Raw genomic sequence first — 19,710 nt, forward strand, 5'->3', positions numbered from 1 at the left:
CTTGCAGAGGGAGTAAGATCCATAGTTGTGTTATGGGGAGAAGCTGATATATCCCCCAAGAACCCTACAGTGTGTGGTAGAAAGTCAAAGATGAAATAGAGTAAGGGAGGGCTACTTGGCTGGGGACGAGGGCCTGAGGAACAGCAGATAGTGTGAGAGCTCTTCTCCATGTAAGCTGTGCTTCCTCCCCATTTCTGAGCTAATTCTCTATGGCATCCCAACAAATGCACTGACGACGGTTTAGCTAAACATTACTCCCTAACCACCCCTGTCCCCCCCACCACCACACAGGACACACAATATTGGGAAGAAGAGAAGAGAAGGAGAAAGAAAGAGGGGAAATAGCCATTGCCACTATGGCAGTGGCTTGGAGAGGAGGGAGTTTTCAAAAGTAGATAATTTAACAGCATTAACATCTTCTGGGTATTGTTTTAAAGTTTATCATTACCCTATGCTGAGATGTCCTCATAAATGTCTGTGTTAAGTTTAAAAACTAACAATAAGTCTCTGCTGGATTTGCCCAAATCATCCCACATGTCCAGTGAAGCTTATTTTGGGGTTCAGGAGGCCCGAAAGGTGGGCAGGCCCCCCACTTTTAAAGGCCATTCGGTGGCAGCCTCAGTGTTCCTGCCCTTGGAGCTACTATCTCAGCTCTGTCTCTCAAGTCCTACAAAACCCCAAACTGCCTTGGGGCAGCTCACAGAATGGACCATAGAGGAGGAGACCACTGCTAAGCACTTGTGCCCTCTCCTCTTTGTTCAGTCTAAATACAATAAAACCAGTGCCTTTCTGCCCATGGCCTCTGGCTTCTTCTCCCCTTTGCCCCCCTCTCTCTTTCCTATGTGGAGGGGAAGAGGAAAACCACAGCAGAACAAAATCAGTCAGTGAATTCTAAGATTAAAAACATGATAGAAAATATTTCAACAACTAGAGCAAACATTTGCTTCATGCTTCCTATCAAAAATAAGCAACACTGACTGAGTAGTCACTATGGATCAGCATTGTGCTACATACGTGAAATGCATTCTTTCAATTGAATCTCACTTCTGTACCCTGTGACATGGGTTCTCCATACCTCCATCGGTAGACGATTCAACTAAGGCAACATTAAATAACCTCTGTGAGTGACTCAGCTTGTTAGTGGCAGGTTGGGTACCACCCACTGAGTGATTCCGAAGTCTGAGTTCTTAAAACTACTCCACCATGTGATGTGGGAGGACAGGCTTTGGGGATAATGCTTCTGATGGATTTTTTTTATAAATACTGTCTTCTGCCCACTACAATGGAAGTCAGTTTACGCCTATAGATGTCTGTGTGTTAACGTGCAGACCATGTGTACCAGGAATGCGTCTCCCACTGTGAAACAACTTTTATGATGGTAGGAAAATTAAAAAATGACAGAATACAAAACTGTACCCAGTAGCAATGGTCCAATTGCTTTGAGAACTCAAACTCTTAGATTAGAATTGGAGGATTTTGTTTTTTATAGATTTTTTATAAAAAGAAATAGCAGTTGACCGTTCAATTTTTAAGTATTCATCAGAAATTAATATGTAAGCATACACAAGCAGGCTTAATTGAATTTGTGACCTGCTTTCTTATATATTTGGAAGGGTAGAGATGAAAATGGAGAACACACAGTAGATGTATTTTACTGCCAGAGTGGAACTTTACAATCGTACCAGGGGACCTTTTGGTAATGTTTGTAATGTGCTGCTATTGTGATTTCGGAAAGAAAAATGCTACTGCTGGGCTTTATTTTCAACCATTTTTTTTAAACATCAATTAATGCAATCAAATGTAGTACAGGGAAATCTAACTTTTTATTTACATTTCTGGAGGCCAGGGAGGGTTTGTTTGTTTTTAACTCCAGTCATTTGAGCTGTACAGTATATGGTTTTCTTGGTATTTTCCAAATCAACTCAGTAAGTTATATTTAACGGTCTATGTGAAACTCTCCACATGAGGAAGGGAAAACAGCCTTGTAACTGGTACCATTTGTTGGGAAACAAATGATTCTTCCTTGTTTCACACAGTTTGAAAATCATGACTTTTTGGGATTTTAGAAACAGATTTTGTTAATAAGATGAATCATATCAATCTTTTTACCCATAACAGCAAAACTGAGATGTGTTATTTCTTCATGAATTAGTCAGATTCTTGAATGCCAAGTTTTGAACTAAATCTTGATGAATTAAAAAAAAAAAACAGCAACAAAGAGAATGTCATATTTTTAATTTTAATCAAACTTTAAAAGGACATTAAAATAGATTCTTAAGAAATCAGAAAGGCCAAGCTGAAATATATTTTTCTAGTCTCTCTCCCTACTGCTAGTCACTGCCTTAACTAAACACACATTATCAGTCCAAGCTGCTAGATGGCCCCTTATCTTCCTAGCAGAGGAACCCAGTAAGTAAGTATTGTAGATAACTTAACTAAAAACTTGGCTCCAAACTGAAATTCAGGTATATTTCTTCCCCCTAATCTAAAGCAGGAAAGCAGGTTTGAGCCCAGCTTCATCAGGAACTACCCATATAACCTTTGAGTAAATCAGCTGGGCTCTTCCTAGGACTCAGGTTACTCTTCCTGGACCAACTCATGGTACTGAGCAGATTAACTGAGAATTGATGTATATAAGCCCCCACACGCATATTTTGAAAATCGTAAAAGACTATATAAATTAAAGTAGTCATTATATTTCTAATCATCCTTAGGCACAGAGAGTGGGAGGAAAATGCCCCATTGTAATAGTTTAGCAATTATAAGAACCAGCCTATTATGGGGTGCAAAGGTGAGATGCATGTGACTTGTGTAGACACTTCATTCAACTTCTTGTGCTTCAAAGTTGCATCCGCCCGAGCACAAACTCTGATCTTTTGCAGTAGATGAGATCATATGTAGATCTAATCGGGTGAGTTGAGGCCAGAATGACTACTTTGATTTGGAATTTCCCTGCTGTTATCACTTTAAGACAAAATCTCTAATATTCATCTCAAAAGAGAGATGCCCAGATTCGAGGTTGTATGTGTTACTCAGCTGCATTCTCCCTTTGTCCTGCTTTTGCCTTTGGAGATGTATCCAACCATATCAATATATGAGGTAAAGGAAGAAGATTAAGAATGGAGACATGGGGCAAGACACCCGTCTACCACTCCCATCAATCACATGCTCTCCTATTGAGATAACTGCAGTTATGTCTAATTCTCTGAGATTTTATTTTAAGTTCTTTGAAGTAGTTTGGGCCAGAATTTAATTAAGGAAACATCTCTTCTGATTCCTAAGAAAAATATTTATTTCAATACTAGACATTTTTCTGTAAATACAAGTATTTATGCATATCAGTTATAGTGATTGAAAATATACTGAATATATTTACTCTGATGTATTCCTTTTTACACATTTATACAATGGCAAACTTGTATTTACCCACTTTTATTTCATTTCTGAGCTCTCTTTTCTTCAGTATTCAGAGACAGGAAAACTTTTGTTAGTTTAGGCCACACCTCGACTGTTCTATCCAACAATTATGATGCTACACAATTATGTAAAGTGTTTGCTTTTCTGAAGATTGTCAAATATAAAAGTTCTTACACTAATCTCTGTCATTAAGAAACCAAATATCATTACTGCTTTTTGGAAGGAAAAGAAAAGTGAGAGACAACACTCTAAACACTCTAGATGTCTTTCTGTTTTTGGTTTTTGGTTTTTTTTTTTAACCAAGAATGAGCCAAACATGGCCTGTTTTCCAAAAGAAAAAAGAAGTTCATAAATGTGGATATCAGAATTCTACTTTTGATTAAGATAGCATTGGAATTCTATGCTGATTGCATCATATACCATGCAGGACAAAGCAGAACTTTTAACTATATAAAATGTTTAAGGCCATCAATAGATATTTTAGTGACGTTATTTCAATAGATTTCCTTTTGTGTGAGAAGATTCATTATCAGCCTTCATTATATTGACACAGTATACAATATTTGAATTTTTAAAACAGATTTTGAATGAGCTGGTTCAGGTTTTAGAAAAATTGTCATAAAGATAGGGGATTAAAAATTTATTGTGCCCAAAGCATCTTTATAATTTGGTGTTATAGTCTTAGAAATATTTAATAGCTTTGCAGAAGGTAATGTAAGGCACTACTGTTAGAGAAAGGGCTGTCCATAATAATTATGTCTCATTCTTCATTTAATAGATACACTTACAGTTTTTGTTAAGCCTTCTTTCATAGTCTTCAGCTTTGGCTTTTGATCTAACAAAACACCTACAGACATTCATTCCTTCACTGTACTTCAAAACTCGTAGGAAATGAGCCAGTTTTGTGATACAAGTATTTTGTCTATCTGTCCTTCCTATCTCACTTCTTTCCTCCTTCCTTCCTTTTCTCCCTTCTTCTGTCTTTCCTTTTGCAGTGAATAACATCTCTTTCATTTAATGTTGCTCTTGACTGACAGAAAACAGCAGAAAGAAACAGAAATGAATATGATTCATTGGTATGCCAGTAACATCTTGGCTTCAGCATATACTGTCTAGATATGCTGGTGTATACAGAATGATGCCCAAGAGAGAAAAGTAGGTTAGGAACATGTTGAGCTAACCTATTTTCCATACATAAGTATGGCATTACCTTCTTAGTAAGTCACACATTTTGGAAAATGCATGCAGTCTCAGTATTTTCCCAAATACTCAATTTAGAATCTTATCAGGAAATGATTCAGGTACTTAAGAAGTATAGTTAGCTATAGGCAGAACAGAATTAAGAAATTTGTTTCTGAATAATTTTGATTCTGTAAAGGAGCACTCAAGCCCAGCCTCCACAGAGTTTCAGTTGACAGTTTAACCAAATCATTGGTTTATTGCCAATGAGAGAAAACATCAGCATTCAGCCTCCTTGTCACCATCAGTATAATCAGGAATGTTTCTTCCAGATTGACAGCTCAGACCAAAGTGCTATACTGACAATGGGTTTCTGGCCTGGCTGGAGAATCTGGAGAAACAGGGGATTTTACTTTCCATTGCCAAATTTTTTAAGTTTCCAACAGGGACTGAATATTAGTTAAAGTTTTGTTTTCCTGAAGGGAGACGAACACTTTCACATGTTGAAAGAGACTTTCATAGTAGTTGCTAAGGACAGAAGGGGTGAGGGCAATTTAAATAAATTCAGACTTTGGTTTGAGAGAGAGCAAAGGAGTATTCAGGTAACCTGGAAATATAAGTAGCTCCTTGCATCTTAGTAAGAGAGCTGGAAAATAATAATTTGTGTCTTGTTTAATTGACAGTTTAAACCGCCATAGTAAAGAAGGAGGAAAAAAATGCTAAGTGAGAATTTAGTGGGCCAATGTAGTGTTGGATTCAGGAAGCCTGGATTCTGGTACTGGTCATAACGATAACACTCAGCTAATATGTCTAGTTTCAACATTCTCATCTTTTAAGCAAGTTCATGATGGTCAGATTGTCTCTAAAGCCCTTTCTAACCTCCAGCATTTACCCAAATAGGTAATGTTGACTTCTTTTTTTTCCCCCCTACACTTTCCCGATTTATTGCTTCTCCGTAATTTTACATGAAAATGTAAAATGTTCTGAGATCTTTGAAAATATGTGAGCCAACAAGTACAGTTTTGTGAAGTGTTTATTAGAATATTTCCTAGTAAATGAATAATGCCAAGTAGTGGTCAGCCAACTCTCCCGTGCCTTCTCAATCACATTTCCCATCTCACGTTTCCGATTTCTCTGAATGTTGGGAGCATGATTTGTTTTCAGAGGGATGCTAATCACCTTATAGTAGTTTTATGTCATCCTCTATTTCTCTTCAAGCCATAAAAGCTTTCTCCAAAATATAATCTGAAAGAAGATAGCGCACGTGGATTCACGTGCTGTATATTTATTTTTCTTTTAAGTGTGTTGTTGCTGTATTTTCTTTTGCTAATATATTTTGACACCTTATAGTTGTAACCTGCTGTTCTCTTTAATTGCTTATTGTTATTAATTATATAGTGGTAGCGTAGTTGGCTGCTTGAGCCACTTGGCTGTAAAGAAATTCATTTATCATTATTGCTGTTGGAGCTACAGAAAATTGCCAGCATTCTATCCAGAGATGAATGTTTTTGAGCTCCCATCCAGTAAAATTTTGAACATGGGTCAAATCTTTAAGTGTTTTCTCTCTGTTGCTATCCTTTGCTTTTTTCTACCCTATGCTGTGAGTAACTTCATTTGCTGTGTTGTCTTTTTCTTTTTAAAATTTCAGTCCTTGATTTGCTGCCCTTTCAGTGAAGTTTATATATTGTTTTTAGCACTCTATTTAGTGGCCTGTCCGAATAATAACCTTTCTTTTCCTCATATTCCTAACCATAAGTTTTTCTTCTTAGAGTTTCTTTGTAATAACATTCCTGCTTTTACAGCTTTGTTATGAGCACATTTCATTTTAAATCATTAATGCTGATTGGACATTACCTTAAGCCCCACCTCACATGAAAGTGATCCTGATGCCCTTAAAAATTACTATAAAACCCCTACTACTCACTCAATAAATAATCATATGTATTTAGACCTCCCGATTAGAAAATTGCTGGTATGTTGGATGAAAGAATGAAGGAATGATGTTATATGCCAACATGGGAATGTATACTGACATACACCCAACTACTTCCTGATGGCTGTAGTTTCTTTAAATCTGGGCTTAATTTAGAATACATGACCCCACAGCTGCATGTGCCATAGAGCAGCCAGGCCAGAGTGCTTCTCCGCCTTCTGGCAGCATGACATTAAATTCACACTAGTTAAGCCAACTTAAATTGAGCCTCCTTGAACCTTCCTAAATAAAACTAGTGGCCTTAATTACAATCAGGCAATTTAAAGGTTATGGAGCTCTAACTAGTACCGCAGTATGTCACTTTAATAATGCACAGGAAAATTTCTCTAAGGGGTGGCATCCTTTGATTAGAAGAATTCAAGTTTCACAGCACATTTTCAATAAACTGTTTTTAGAAATCTTATTGCATTTATGGTGCCATTACCTTTTTTTTTTTTCCTGTTGTTGTTCTTCAAGGCCAAGTTTCTGAGGTCACAACAATAGAACGATAAAAATGAGACTCATTTGCAAATAACGTACAGCATGGTGACTTGCATTGCTGCTTAACAATGTTCTTAGTATTGCCACCAAGTGACGTGGAGCAGGACACAGTCTCTTACGAATCAGAGATCTGGTCCCTCTTCCACCCCCATGTGATTGCAATCCATGACTTTTTCTTTTTGGAGAACTGGGATTTCGAACAGCACAGTTTAAGAGAAAATACGTTAGCTTCACAAATAAGTAGGCAATCATATAGTTTTTAGGAAGATAATTAGCTTTGAAAATGCCCAACTAGCTTCTTGCCTCAAACCAGTGGTTGTCCACGTCCATAACATTTGCAGAAACTGTTGAATCTCATTCCATTTCTTTTGTTTGTTTGATTTGTTTTTCAGTTTGCTTGTTTTGTTTTTAATCATCAGTAGTAGCAGGCTGTGCTTTCTAGCAAGGATAAACAGCTTTTCAGTGTTTGGAGACTCTCCTTCAGATAACTAGTGGCGTTATGCCAAGCACAAGAAGATTTAAAAAAAAGAAAAAGAGAAGGCCCTGACCCTTGCCATAAACTCAGCACAGCAACGCGAAAACATGCCTGATGAGCACTGTGTCCAGTACACAGCTCGGGTTGCTGGCCCACCGCTGTGTGGAATTAATATTGACTATTGCACTGTCTCAGTTCTCAAAGATGTTTTCCCAATAGAGTTAACTTTAAGGCAGGTTACATTTAGTTTATGCTGCATGAACTATCCTCTTTCGATTTTACCAATTTGTGTGTGTGTGTGTGTGTGTGTGTGTGTGTGTGTGTGTGTGTTTGTTGTATATCTCTTGAAGGTAAATATACCTGTACTTCCACCACCAGTGCCGTGAGTCCCAGATGCGAGGGCATTAATAGTAGGTAGTTGATATCAAACAAGAAATTTTAAGCAAAGAATATAATACACATATACATATGAATTAAATAATTAGTTAAAAGACTAGAACTTTGTAATGTAAGAATGCACAACATTAAGAAAAAGTTTTTATGGGTTATGAATATGTGATGAAGAGGCATCACTATGACTTAGGACAAATAAAAGGCAATTATCTTCTTTTTCTTTTTTTCCTTAAGGTGCTCAGAATGAATTCAGAGGTGCTCTACTATGAACTACATCCTTAATTCTTTATTATTTTAAACTTTGAGACGGGGTTTTGCCACATTGCTAAGGCTGACCTCAAACTTCTATAGTCTTCCTCAGCCTCCCAAATAGCTGAGGTAATAGGCATGAATGTGCCACTGCACCTGGCTTATGTCTTTTGTATGGTATGTTTTTTTTTGGGGGGGGGATTTTTTTTTTTTACATTTCAGACATAAAATGCATACTAACACTTTTCCTCTTAAAATAAGAGACAAGCTTGGACTTACCACTTGCTTGCAAGAGATACGTTGACCAATTAGACAGCTACTTTGTAAATGCTTTATTTGCCAAAGCATTTTAATATTATCTCAGAAAATAATAAAATCAAGCAGGGTAAGGTATTTTTCCAATCCATTATGTGTCGTGAAAAGGGTTTAACGTACAGGGTAATGAAGCAAAGATTTAAAACCTAAATGACAATAAATATCATTTTGGGGTCAGTCTGGGTAATTTTTTTCTAATGAAATCAGACATTGGACCAGCTAACTAAATATCTCCCACACATTCAATAGATATTTATCGAATCTCAGCTATGAGCCATGTAAGAGGCACTTGGCATGCATCAGTGAACAAAACTAATACCCTTGCCCTCCCCAAACTTGCACTGTAGAAAGAATTGACATATAACCCCTAACTTAGTTCTTGACGCTGTCTTGGTGTAAAGATGTCCTGGGCTGCCACCTACTACTTTTCAATAGACACAGCAGAAGCTGAAATGCATTCCTGAATTGGAAAGGTGCCATTTCCAATCATATTGCACATCTAATCTATTATGCAAAATGCAAGTCAGTGTTTTATCCCTGCCTTCGCTTGCTCACGAGCTTTCTGTTATGGCAGAGGACAGGTCAGCACTAAAGACAAGGTGGTGAAAAACTTTTTGCAAGAAGAATGTTTCCTGTCCTGTATTCACATGACCATAAGCAAGGGAGGAAATTGTTCATGGAAACTAGGTCCCTTTCAGGGGAGCATAGTCGTGTAGACTGAAGTCAAAGCTTTATATAGGAAGGTAAATTTTTTAAGAGCAAAATTTTCTAAACAGATCTGGAGGATGTATTCCAGACTTGTTCTCAATCCTCACTCCCACCAGAGCCTTTTTCAGGCTAATAATATTTTCCCTAAGAAGCATGCACTGGTTTCTTCTTTTCTTGGTTAAGAATATTTTTTCTTGGGATGGGGGAGACAATGTGGTTTTATCAGTGCCCTTGCAATAACTTTTGTTGTTATTGTTTTGTTTGTTGCTGTGTGGTACTGGTTATAGAACTCAGGACTTGCCCATGCTAGGCAAGTACTCTGTCACTAGGCTACTTCCCTGGCCCTTTTTATTTTTCATTTTGAGACAAGGTGTCACTAAGTTGCCCAGGTTGGCCTCAAACTTACCATCCTCCTGCTTAAATCTCCTAAAGCTTTTATAAAGCATTTGAAGGAAAATTTTTTATCTTTAAAACTATTTGCCAGCACTAAATTTCTCACTGAGACTTCAACGGTGTGTCCCAATGTTTAGATCTAGAAAGAGGAAAAGAAAGAACTAAAGATGCCAGAATATTGGTCAGACTTGAGCACACCTGTAATCCTAGTGGCTCAGGAAGCTGAGGCAGGATTGCAGGTTCAAAGCCAGCCTCAGCAAAAGTGAGGCTCTAAGCAACTCAGTGAGACCCTGTCTCTAAATAAAACACAAAATAGGGCTGGGGATGTGGCTCAGTAGTTGCATGCCCCTGAGCTCAATCCCTGGTACTGAAAAAAAGAAAAGAAAGAAAGAACTAGAGATGCCAGAATACTGGTCAGATTTGAAAGATATCTTAGTCCATGTGCCTATTCCTATTCCCCACTTGTGCTAAAATACCACTGCTGAATCCCCACAGTTGGAGGAAAGCCACCTTTTTGGTGGGTTGTTTGTTTTATCGTTTATTACTTGAACAACCATGCAATGTTTTCTCCTTCATGAGAATATTCTAATAGGTGCTTCACATAACCAATAACAATAGCCAAGGTATTGGATGATATTGCATCTCAGAGCATCAAAAATCCCACTGCCTGCCTCTCCCATCCCTACCCACCTGGACCTCCTGCTAGTTTCCAAGCTGCTGATGTTTATGGGGCTCTAGGCAGCCCCTGGGCTCTTTAAAATCTGCTGGGTACCATGCAGCCTACCCCAGTTGAATCATTTCCTGCTTCAGCCCTGCTGATAATGAGAAGTTCAAGACAGGAAATAACAGTGTCACTATCAGTAGCTTTGCTTATAAAGCCCCAAAACATTTTAGTCTTTAGACCATTAGCAAAAAGAAAAAAAAAATTCAGCCACTGAGTCAAATGGAGGCCTGCACCTTGATGATCTTTGTGAAGTAAAATTCTGGTGGAGGCACACAGTATTAGCATTTGGCTTTTCTTGAGATGCCTAAGGGTTAAGCACTTGGCACACAGAGGGTCAAAGTCTAGGGCCCAGGTACTCATTTACTCACACTCCCAGTGCCCTTTATTTTATTCTAAGAGTCTTGCGCTTATATCTCATGTTCCTCTCTCAGGTGGCATAAAAATCCTGACAGTGGCAGACATTCCCATATTGCCAGTGAGAAAACTGCAAGAAGTGTTAGTGTCCGACTTCCAGCAGCATTCATTTTCATGTTAAATTGTTCCAAAGAATAAGGGCAGAACTTGGTAACTGATGTTGGGGGGTGGGGAAAAGGTTCACACAATGTTCAGTACTCTCCAATGCTGCCTTACTTTGGGGGCTTAATGACTAATCTACTGGCAAGACTTTGAAGCCTAAGTCATATTCTCCACTGCCAAATTAGCACCTCAGTGTGTTTATGTTACAGTTGTGAAATATGTGCAGTATGTAATACAACAAATTACAGTGGCCGGAGTGCCATGGACCTGGAAAGAATGGGATGGCTGTGTGCATGGCAAATTACTGCACAGCCTGCCTATTTTTCTACCCCTGGTTTCTAGAGTGAGCCGATGTAGCCGAGGGGTGAGTTTTGTCATGTGTGGCTTTGCTTTGTTACTCCTCAGACCCCTGGCTTATAAATGTGTGCTTGGAAATTAACTCAGGGAAGAGGAGAAGCAAAGTAAAACGTGGGGTGTTGGGAATTGGTTTAAGGCATAGTTTTCTTGGATTTAAAAAAAAAATATATATATATATATGTAAGGATATAGTGGTGCACACATCCAAACTGGAAAAATTACAACTGCAGGGCATTTGATTCCTCTGCTTGGATTCTGAGGGCAGAGTTGACTCCCACTCAGATCAGAGCTTTTAAGTATGGCCCCTGCCACATGATGATGTACCAGGAGAGGTTTATATCTGTGGACTTTAGCCTATAGATTTATGCAGTGGAAGAGGCTGGAGGACCCTCCTGGCCAGTCTCGAGGGTAAATGAGAGAAGGAGTTCTACTTATAAACCGTTACAAATTGGTCCTCAGTAATGGCTGTAGTGTTGATCAGACGATATAAGGGGGCCCCCAGTGATTCCAGAGATAACAGCTGCATGTAAGTCAGCCACTGAACATTTGCTTGTAGCTGCTCTAGATTTTTGTTTTTATTGAAGGAAAAGGAGTATAAACATGGGACACACAGTCTGGAGGCTGCTGAAAGGGTTTCTCTTGTTTAAAGCTTATATTGAAATGTCAGTGTCTTGTGTTATACTCACAATGGCTACAGTGCAGCTCATAATTTGATTTGAAGCTCATGCAAATATTGAGCATCCAAATGGTAACTGTTATTTCTTTTATTATCAAATGGGCTGATTAATAGTTGCTCATCTCTGGGTTTTAAACATTGGAGAGAGAGAAACTACCATTCCTCTTTGAACTGGCTTTAGGAAAGCAGATTGTTTTTTAGAGCCCAAGTTTTGTCGATGATTATCACGTTTTCCACTAAGGCAACGAGGCTGTACTTCAATTATGTATGCACACTCTCTCCTTTGAAACGTTTAATATTGGAGTAAATATTTACATGTGCATCAGTCTCTTTTATGTAGACTTGATTTGTGTTTACATTTATGTTCACACTTAAATGAAGATTAACAAATGGAAATAATTATTTCTGCTGAAATTTCTATACATGTAAAACTACTTCTCAATTATGTTCAAGCTATCTTTGCTTGTGCCTTGCTGCGGGTGATGGGGACTGGAAGTTGCTGGCCTCTAGCATGTTCTCTATGGTGGGGCACTACTCTTAACATTGAACCCACATTGCTGGATACATGCGTACCCACCACCCAGTATGCAAGAGGGAGGGATATTCTTCTCATTCAGCTGACTAATTTACACTCTGATGTTTCTCCCTTTCCTTGTGCTAATTTCCTGTTTTCACATATATTTGGCTAGAATGCTGATAAGTCTAATGTGTAACACTGGAGTTTTTCTATACTCAGTAATATTGCTCCTGTCCTATATAACTTTTTGACTATCAAAATTTCAGTGTTGAAATCAATCTTTATTAGTAGAATATAGGAAGGATAGCTTGTTTTATTTCTCTCTCTCTCTCTCTCTCTCTCTCTCTCTCTCTCTCTCTCTCTCTCTCTCTCTCTCTCTCTCTTCTAATCTCAAAGTAGCCTACAGAGGCAAATCATACGTATCATAGAAAGTCTGGAGAATAAGATAAGCAAAAAGAGGAAGAAAAATCTAGAAAGTTTCATTTAAACATCCCATCTATAACTCTTCATAAAAAAATAGGACTGCACTAGCTTATTATGTCCTTAATGGAATATTGTAATGGTTATTAAATCAATTGACTCTGAATCTCTTTTTAATAAATGAGTCAGACTGTATTATCCAATTACCGTCAGCTGCTACCTTTCCGGAGAGCAGAAATGGTTACTTTGATTGAATTTTTTAAGCTTTCTGGCACCTTTAGGGAGAAACAGGAAGAAGGCAAGGTGCAAGATATAGCTTCAGGGGCAGCAAAGCCCAAGCCTTGGGTTCACCTGCAATCAGAGGTGTTGATAGCATCACCTCATGAGTTTTTGAAAGAAAACCAGGTTTAACTCAGTCAGATTTCCCCCATGCTAAGGGTTTCTAGAAAGTCTTTGAAAATGAAGATCGTGCTGTTAGCTTTACACAAAGTAAATACAGAATGCATGAGAGGAGAGTTAGATTCTAAGGATACACGATTGAAATTCTTTTTGTAGGTTACAGCAGTTTTCTATTACTCCTATTGCCTCTCCTCCTTCATTAAAAAATGATTTATTTAATGAGTTATAAAAATGTTTTGGGTTTTTCTTCTCTCAAACTTCTTATGCATTTGATGCTGCAGTAATAACAAACAAGTGTGAGCATGAGAAGAAAGAGTAGAGAAGGAAACAAAGGTGAGAGGAAGTGGCAGTCTGCTCACTGTCTGCATTAGGCCACTGTGGATTTTGCTTATCTCACCATTTGTTGAGTAAGAGCAAAGATGTATTTTTCTCCCCTACTCAAATAATTAGGAGATCACTTTACTGGATGAGACCTCAGTGCATAGCTTACAAACAAAAGGCATGTAGGACTTTTAGTATCTTTCCAAGGTTGAGATGTATTTTTAAGCTGTAAAAATAGTTTGGAAAACACTAGATGCAATTGTTTTCATTGATGTCACTTTGCCTCCACAAATAAAGGGTTAGTGAACCATCTGTACTAACAATGCATAAATACATTAATAACGATATATCATATTTTGGGGGCGGGTCAGTTGACTAAATTCAGATTATTTGACAATTTGACCTCTTTTCTTTGGGTAAGAAATAAGTAAAAAATTGTTAAAGACATTTTCTTTGCATTCATATATACATATGCTATTTAGTTTTCCTTCTGTTATTCTTCCAAATAAAATACTCATAGTCAAAAAGGAGACTATCATATTAAAAAAACACACCCTGATTTGCATAATTCCCTTTATGTATACATAGCAGTCAATCCTTATCTCCAAGGAAAAGCCTTACCTACCAGGTCCATGTATATCACTTCACACCTGTTAGAGTTTAAGAATTCTGGAACAAATGTATACCAGCTCTCACAAATAGGCCACATCTTGCTTCTTATGCAAAACAGATATAATTTTTCATTAACTATTATTACGTTAAGTGTACATTTTATGTGATACTATGTAAGAATAAAACATACCATTTTAAAATGACATTAGAATTCTTAGTTACCTTCTTACTACTCAAAATAAAGGTATGACACATTGAGTTAATAGGAAACTTTTAAATTAGGCAAGTATTTCTAATGATTAGCTTGCTGATCCAGTGCCTACAATAAATAGTGTTTCTTCTGTTTCTTAATGAATAAAATTTGGAAATTTTATGGTGACTTTAGGATTTAAAAAAAAAAAAGGAACAGATAGAAAAAAAATGCTTGATCTTATATAATCCCTAAAGCTTTTTGTATAACCCCTTGTCATGTCAGTAGGCACAATTAAACTTCCTCTTACATAATTATAATCAAGGAATTTACTCTGCCACCCAAATACAGAGTAGGTTTTTATCTCTTGTGAAATGTAGACAGTACTGGGTGGCTTAATTAGTGCTTTGCTTCTCTTTTTACAAATTCAAATCCTATGCTTCTAAAGACTCATACTTGTGTGAGAAGAAAGATTAGGAATACAAATAGAGTGATTTTTCTTCTGGTTAGCTAATAATAACTCACTTTGTAATTGGGCTTTTGTATCGCCAGTGATATCAGCTGAAGGACTTACACAAGCGTGTTGTCTTTGAATGGAAGGAAATAACTTTGGAGTTTAGACTTGTCACCCTCACAGCAGGAGCATGTCTTGCATTCCCTGGATGTAGGCTATCTGGCACAGATGTCCCTTGGAAGTATTTTTAATTATTGCAAATAAGAGAAGGTAAAAGTATAACTTGATAACAAGCCAGGTTACAGTGTAGCTTCTTCCTCTTCCTAATAAGTAGTCTAGGGAGTAGCAGGTATGTGCCCTGGCTTATCTGTAAGATCATGCCCCTCCCTCCCCCCCCCCCAGCTGCCTGGATTTAAGTTCTGGCTGCTCCAGTTGTTAGGCTTTCTGACTCAGAGAAAAGTTATTTAAACTCTCTGGGCCTTGTTTTGCTCATCTGTAAAACGGGACTAACAATAGTATTCCTCACAAGGTAGTAGTGAAATTCAGTGACTCCATATCTGCAAGCAACAACAACAACGCCTGAAACATAGGAGGCTCTAAGAACATTCTCCAGGTTGTTCTAGCATGCTGGTCTCCATTGCTTATGATTCTGAATTGTAAGGATTTAAAATAATCCTTAGATTCTTAATTCATAAACATTTCAATGAGGAAAAAATCAACATAAAAGTGTACTGTGAACTATTTATCCAGCAATTGTTGAGCCATTGAAATATTTTTCTGCTATCTTGTTGCTGCTAAAGAGAAATCCAGGACTAGTCCAAAGTGAGCCTGGAGCTCATGAAAATAGTGAGAAAGATAGGCAGACTGGATCTGAAAGCACATTCAAAACTGTCTTACAAGGGTACGGTAACAATGAACTGGGAAGAACGTGAGGGACTAGAAATACAAACCCAGAAAAGAACATTGATAAAGTATTATAAGCATTAGTACTATTGCAGAACTACGGAAAGCCTTGGAAAGAGAAAGACTACATCAATGGAAATACCATTGAAAACCTTGTGTCTAGGAATAGAAGTTTCCAGAACCTTGTAGGTAAACCTAAGGAGAGGCATTGAGGAAGAAGGTATCCACCTTTTTATATGGCGCCTTTATTTTAGGATTTTGTAAATAAGGAGCCCATAAAAATCGTGATAATTAAACTACATGCCATGTTACTGATATACTATTTATACTTTAAAAGCTTAATAAAATGCATTGGCTCTAAGATACAATCTGACTTCTGATTATCTTTGGATTTAAAATTCCAGAAATGTTTTAAATTGATATAAACTCGTAAATAATCAGAAGCCATATACTACTACATGTTCATGTTAGGTGATAGAAATAGTTTAACGAATGTGATTGTAGATAACTCACTAGTCTATTAAAGTTATGATGGGTTTCACCTTTTCTGTTAATGCACTTTCCTTCACAGATGAAGGACTGAACCATGAGTGCAAACTCTGCAGCCAGACCTTCGACTCTCCTGCCAAACTCCAGTGCCACCTGATAGAGCACAGCTTTGAAGGGATGGGAGGCACCTTCAAGTGTCCTGTCTGCTTTACAGGTAGGAGGCTTCATTAAGAAAACTGGAAAGTTGTGTGGTCACATCATGTCTTCCCTACCAGACCATACTGCCCACAGCTATGGCCTTTTAGAGAGAGGACGTCAGTTCAATTTGGGGGGAAGATGTTTGATCTCTGCTGATTAGCATTATTGATTGCAGCCTATTTAAAGGCTCGAATGGGCAGGAAGGTTAACTGTCAGGATGAACAAATGGCATTTCAAGTTCTCTCACAAGTTTGCACTTTTACATTTGGAAAACGACATTCGTGTTGTGTTCACTTTTTTCCCCTCTCAATGTTAAAAGGTTAGCAGGCCAAGGCCGCCTGCATGAGGCTGCTTTTTAATCATAAGATGTACAACTAAAAGTGCAGCCGGCTGTCAGCACATGTCTGTTACTTAAACCTGGAAAATTTTGTAACATTCTACATAAAAAATAATAAAGATACAGTTAAAACGCTCCCAAAATTCTTTGAACCATAAAACCAATTAGACTTATCTCCTATGAAATTAGATTTTTAAAGTTGATATAAATTTATCCTTTTAAGAAAATTTATTAAATGTTATAGCATTATGGTTTTCAGGGGTGGGGGAGAAGATGTAAATCAAAAATTCTCATTTGAAACCCCTGGGAACTGAAATATGATCACACATATTTCTGGTATTGCCCCAACAATGGCAAAGTTGTTTCGGAAAAATCCTTGATGATTATTGTGTATATATGTTGGACTCAGTCATCAAGCCCCTCAAGGCTATATTTCCTTTTTATTTTTCCAGGGGTAAAGTGTGTGTGTGTGTGTGTGTGTTTGGAGAGAGAGAGAGAGAAAGAATCTTAAAATTGACTTCTTTGTTTGAAGAGCAAAATTCCAAGCATTGATTATTTACCTCCACTGTCTTCAACCTATAGATTTCTGTTCTGCAATAACACAGAAAGAGACGAGTGCACATTCGTCTCCCAGTTCACAAAATAGTACCTGAGCAAGCTGATGGCTCTGCCTTCCACAGTTGCTTGTTTGGCTCCTTCATTCCATAATGACTGTCCATCCTTCTTTTGGAAGTCTTTCTTTTGTTTTCTTCCAAATTTTATTTTTTTTTCAATGTGTTCACCCTCAGTGGTATGTATCTTACAATATAAGGAGTCAAGAGTCTGGGTTCTTACAAAAACTCTTAATAAGTCCTCATAAAGGGGGACTGGGTCATAGGTCTCCTCACAATTAAGACTCCTAATAAAAAAGTTATTTCATGTTGTAGCCAGAGACCTCATAAAATGTATTAAGTTATAAGGAGATTAGTTGCAAATCTGTATAAAAACCTTATTTCTTTTTGGTCGAGGGGGGTGAAGAGACAAAACTACATTAATCATGAACAGTCTACATTTTTTTTGTATAGACAGACCTGAATTCTTTTAGTGTTTCTTGAAGTAATTTAGAAATAACAATTTTAAAAAAAAATAAAAAGCTTCCAATATAAAACATGTTAGGTGGGAAATGAAATCTGAGCAGTTTTTAAGGTAATGAGAAATGTGATTAAAATGTATGACTCACAAGAACAATATTCTAATATTTTAGGTTGGCTGGCAATTAGAATAATTTTAATGATTAGAGTGGAGTCAAAGTCAAATGCCAACATCTTTAATAAATCCTTTCCCTGCCTATACAGATTAATATTGTAGATGCAAACTTTTTTAGGTCACAGTGCACCAGGCATCCATCAGAAGTCAGTTCTGCCAACCCAAACACCGCCTCTGGCATATACAATTTAATTATTAATAGTATGTCTCCTAGGTAAACTGTTACACAGTCTTAGGGCCTTGTTTTGTAGTCATTAAAATTGAACATGTTTATATTATTGAAACCCTTGCATTCAGTGTGTAGGCTGAGTTGATCTTAAAGTATCCAAAGAGAATTTACCTGCCGTTCTGTTGCACATTTATAGACAGTGCCCCAGAGTAGCTGTGGGATATAATTTTTAGCATTAACACATTTAAATAGAGAACTGTTTGCTAGCTATAACTTTAGGCAAATACAATAAACAGGGTTTTGGCATCTATGATTTCTTAACCTGTGGGTTGCTGAGAAATAGGAGTCATTTCTTTTGAGACAGAGCTGTGCATTTGACAATTTTCAGCTTTATTTTAAAAGATTTATAGGGAGCAGGGCTTCCATAAACCGTTGCTTTGGAGCTATTTGGGTCAAATTAGGTGCTCGGTAGAGTACATCTTAACAAAAGCCAGAGACCCAACCATGAGCAAATGGGACTCCATTGTCCCCAGGTATCTGGCAGTGAGTCACACCCAGGAGGTGTGCCGTTCAGCCTGGTCTGCCAGTTCATGAGGAGTCATCAGCTTAGGGCATTTCAGAAACAAAATAACCCAAGTTCACCGTCCTTTTATCATTTCAGTGTTTGTTCAAGCAAACAAGTTGCAGCAGCATATTTTCTCTGCCCATGGACAAGAAGACAAGATCTATGACTGTACACAATGTCCACAGAAGTTTTTCTTCCAAACAGAGCTGCAGGTAATGTCTTCATGAGGAAGATGGGGATTGAACCTAGTTGCTATGCTTTGGGGAAACAAGGGCATTTTAAATGTGGATTCACAGTACCACTCACCCTGGGCCACCATGATGCTTTGTGTGTTTTGGGGCAAAGGGAAAATTAGACACCAGATTAATAGACACCAAAGTAATTTTGCCTCTGGCTGCTGTCAATCATAAAAAGAAACTTGAACAGACCTATAATTGGACCTTCTGACCCAGTGTGAGAATTGTAGGGGTCAGGTTTATTGGATGGTGGGATCATTCACCTCACTTGTCATGGCTCATTCTCCCAAATCCTGTTTTATTCATGCTCTGTTCCCACTGGGTTCCAGGCTGGATGGTTGTCCAGGTTATTGTTGTCCTGAGGGGCTGGCCTAACATTGGGAGGGAGAAGAGAAGAGAAGGAAGAAACTATTCTCTTTTCCAGTATGTGTTACTTCCATTTAGTGAAATAGAATGATCATTAATAAAACAACAGTTTTATAGTTGAAAACTTTGGCACCCAAAGGTGTTAGCTTTAGCCTTGAGTATTCCAATTACCAGACATGTGACTGACCTTGGTCCATAACTTCTCTGCACCTCAGACATGAAGAAAAAATAAACAAACTTAACATGTACAGGGCCGCTGAAAGGTGAAAATGAAATAATGGGTGTGAATATAAGGTATATTATATAACATAAATGTTTGATTATTTTGATTAGTCTGAGCAATAGACTGGCAATTAAAATATGAGTCAGAGACCTGAATTCTACCCAAGAAATGTCACTGGTCATAGAATAAAA

At 37.7% G+C, this 19,710-nt stretch overlaps 1 protein-coding gene across 6 annotated transcripts in view; it reads left to right on the forward strand.

Moving 5' to 3' along the window:
* Znf521 (zinc finger protein 521) overlaps positions 1–19,710 on the forward strand; it is a 270,157-nt gene that overhangs the window by 225,165 nt on the left and 25,282 nt on the right. For all 6 annotated transcript variants that reach the window (XM_078030228.1, XM_078030223.1, XM_078030227.1 and 3 more), the window contains 2 exons: positions 16,263–16,394; positions 18,791–18,906. In XM_078030228.1, coding sequence (XP_077886354.1) covers positions 16,263–16,394; positions 18,791–18,906 — 248 coding nt within the window. The remainder of the gene's footprint in view (positions 1–16,262; positions 16,395–18,790; positions 18,907–19,710) is intronic.

Source organism: Ictidomys tridecemlineatus, chromosome 13 (assembly GCF_052094955.1).
Source record: "Ictidomys tridecemlineatus isolate mIctTri1 chromosome 13, mIctTri1.hap1, whole genome shotgun sequence".
NCBI lineage: Eukaryota > Metazoa > Chordata > Mammalia > Rodentia > Sciuridae > Ictidomys > Ictidomys tridecemlineatus.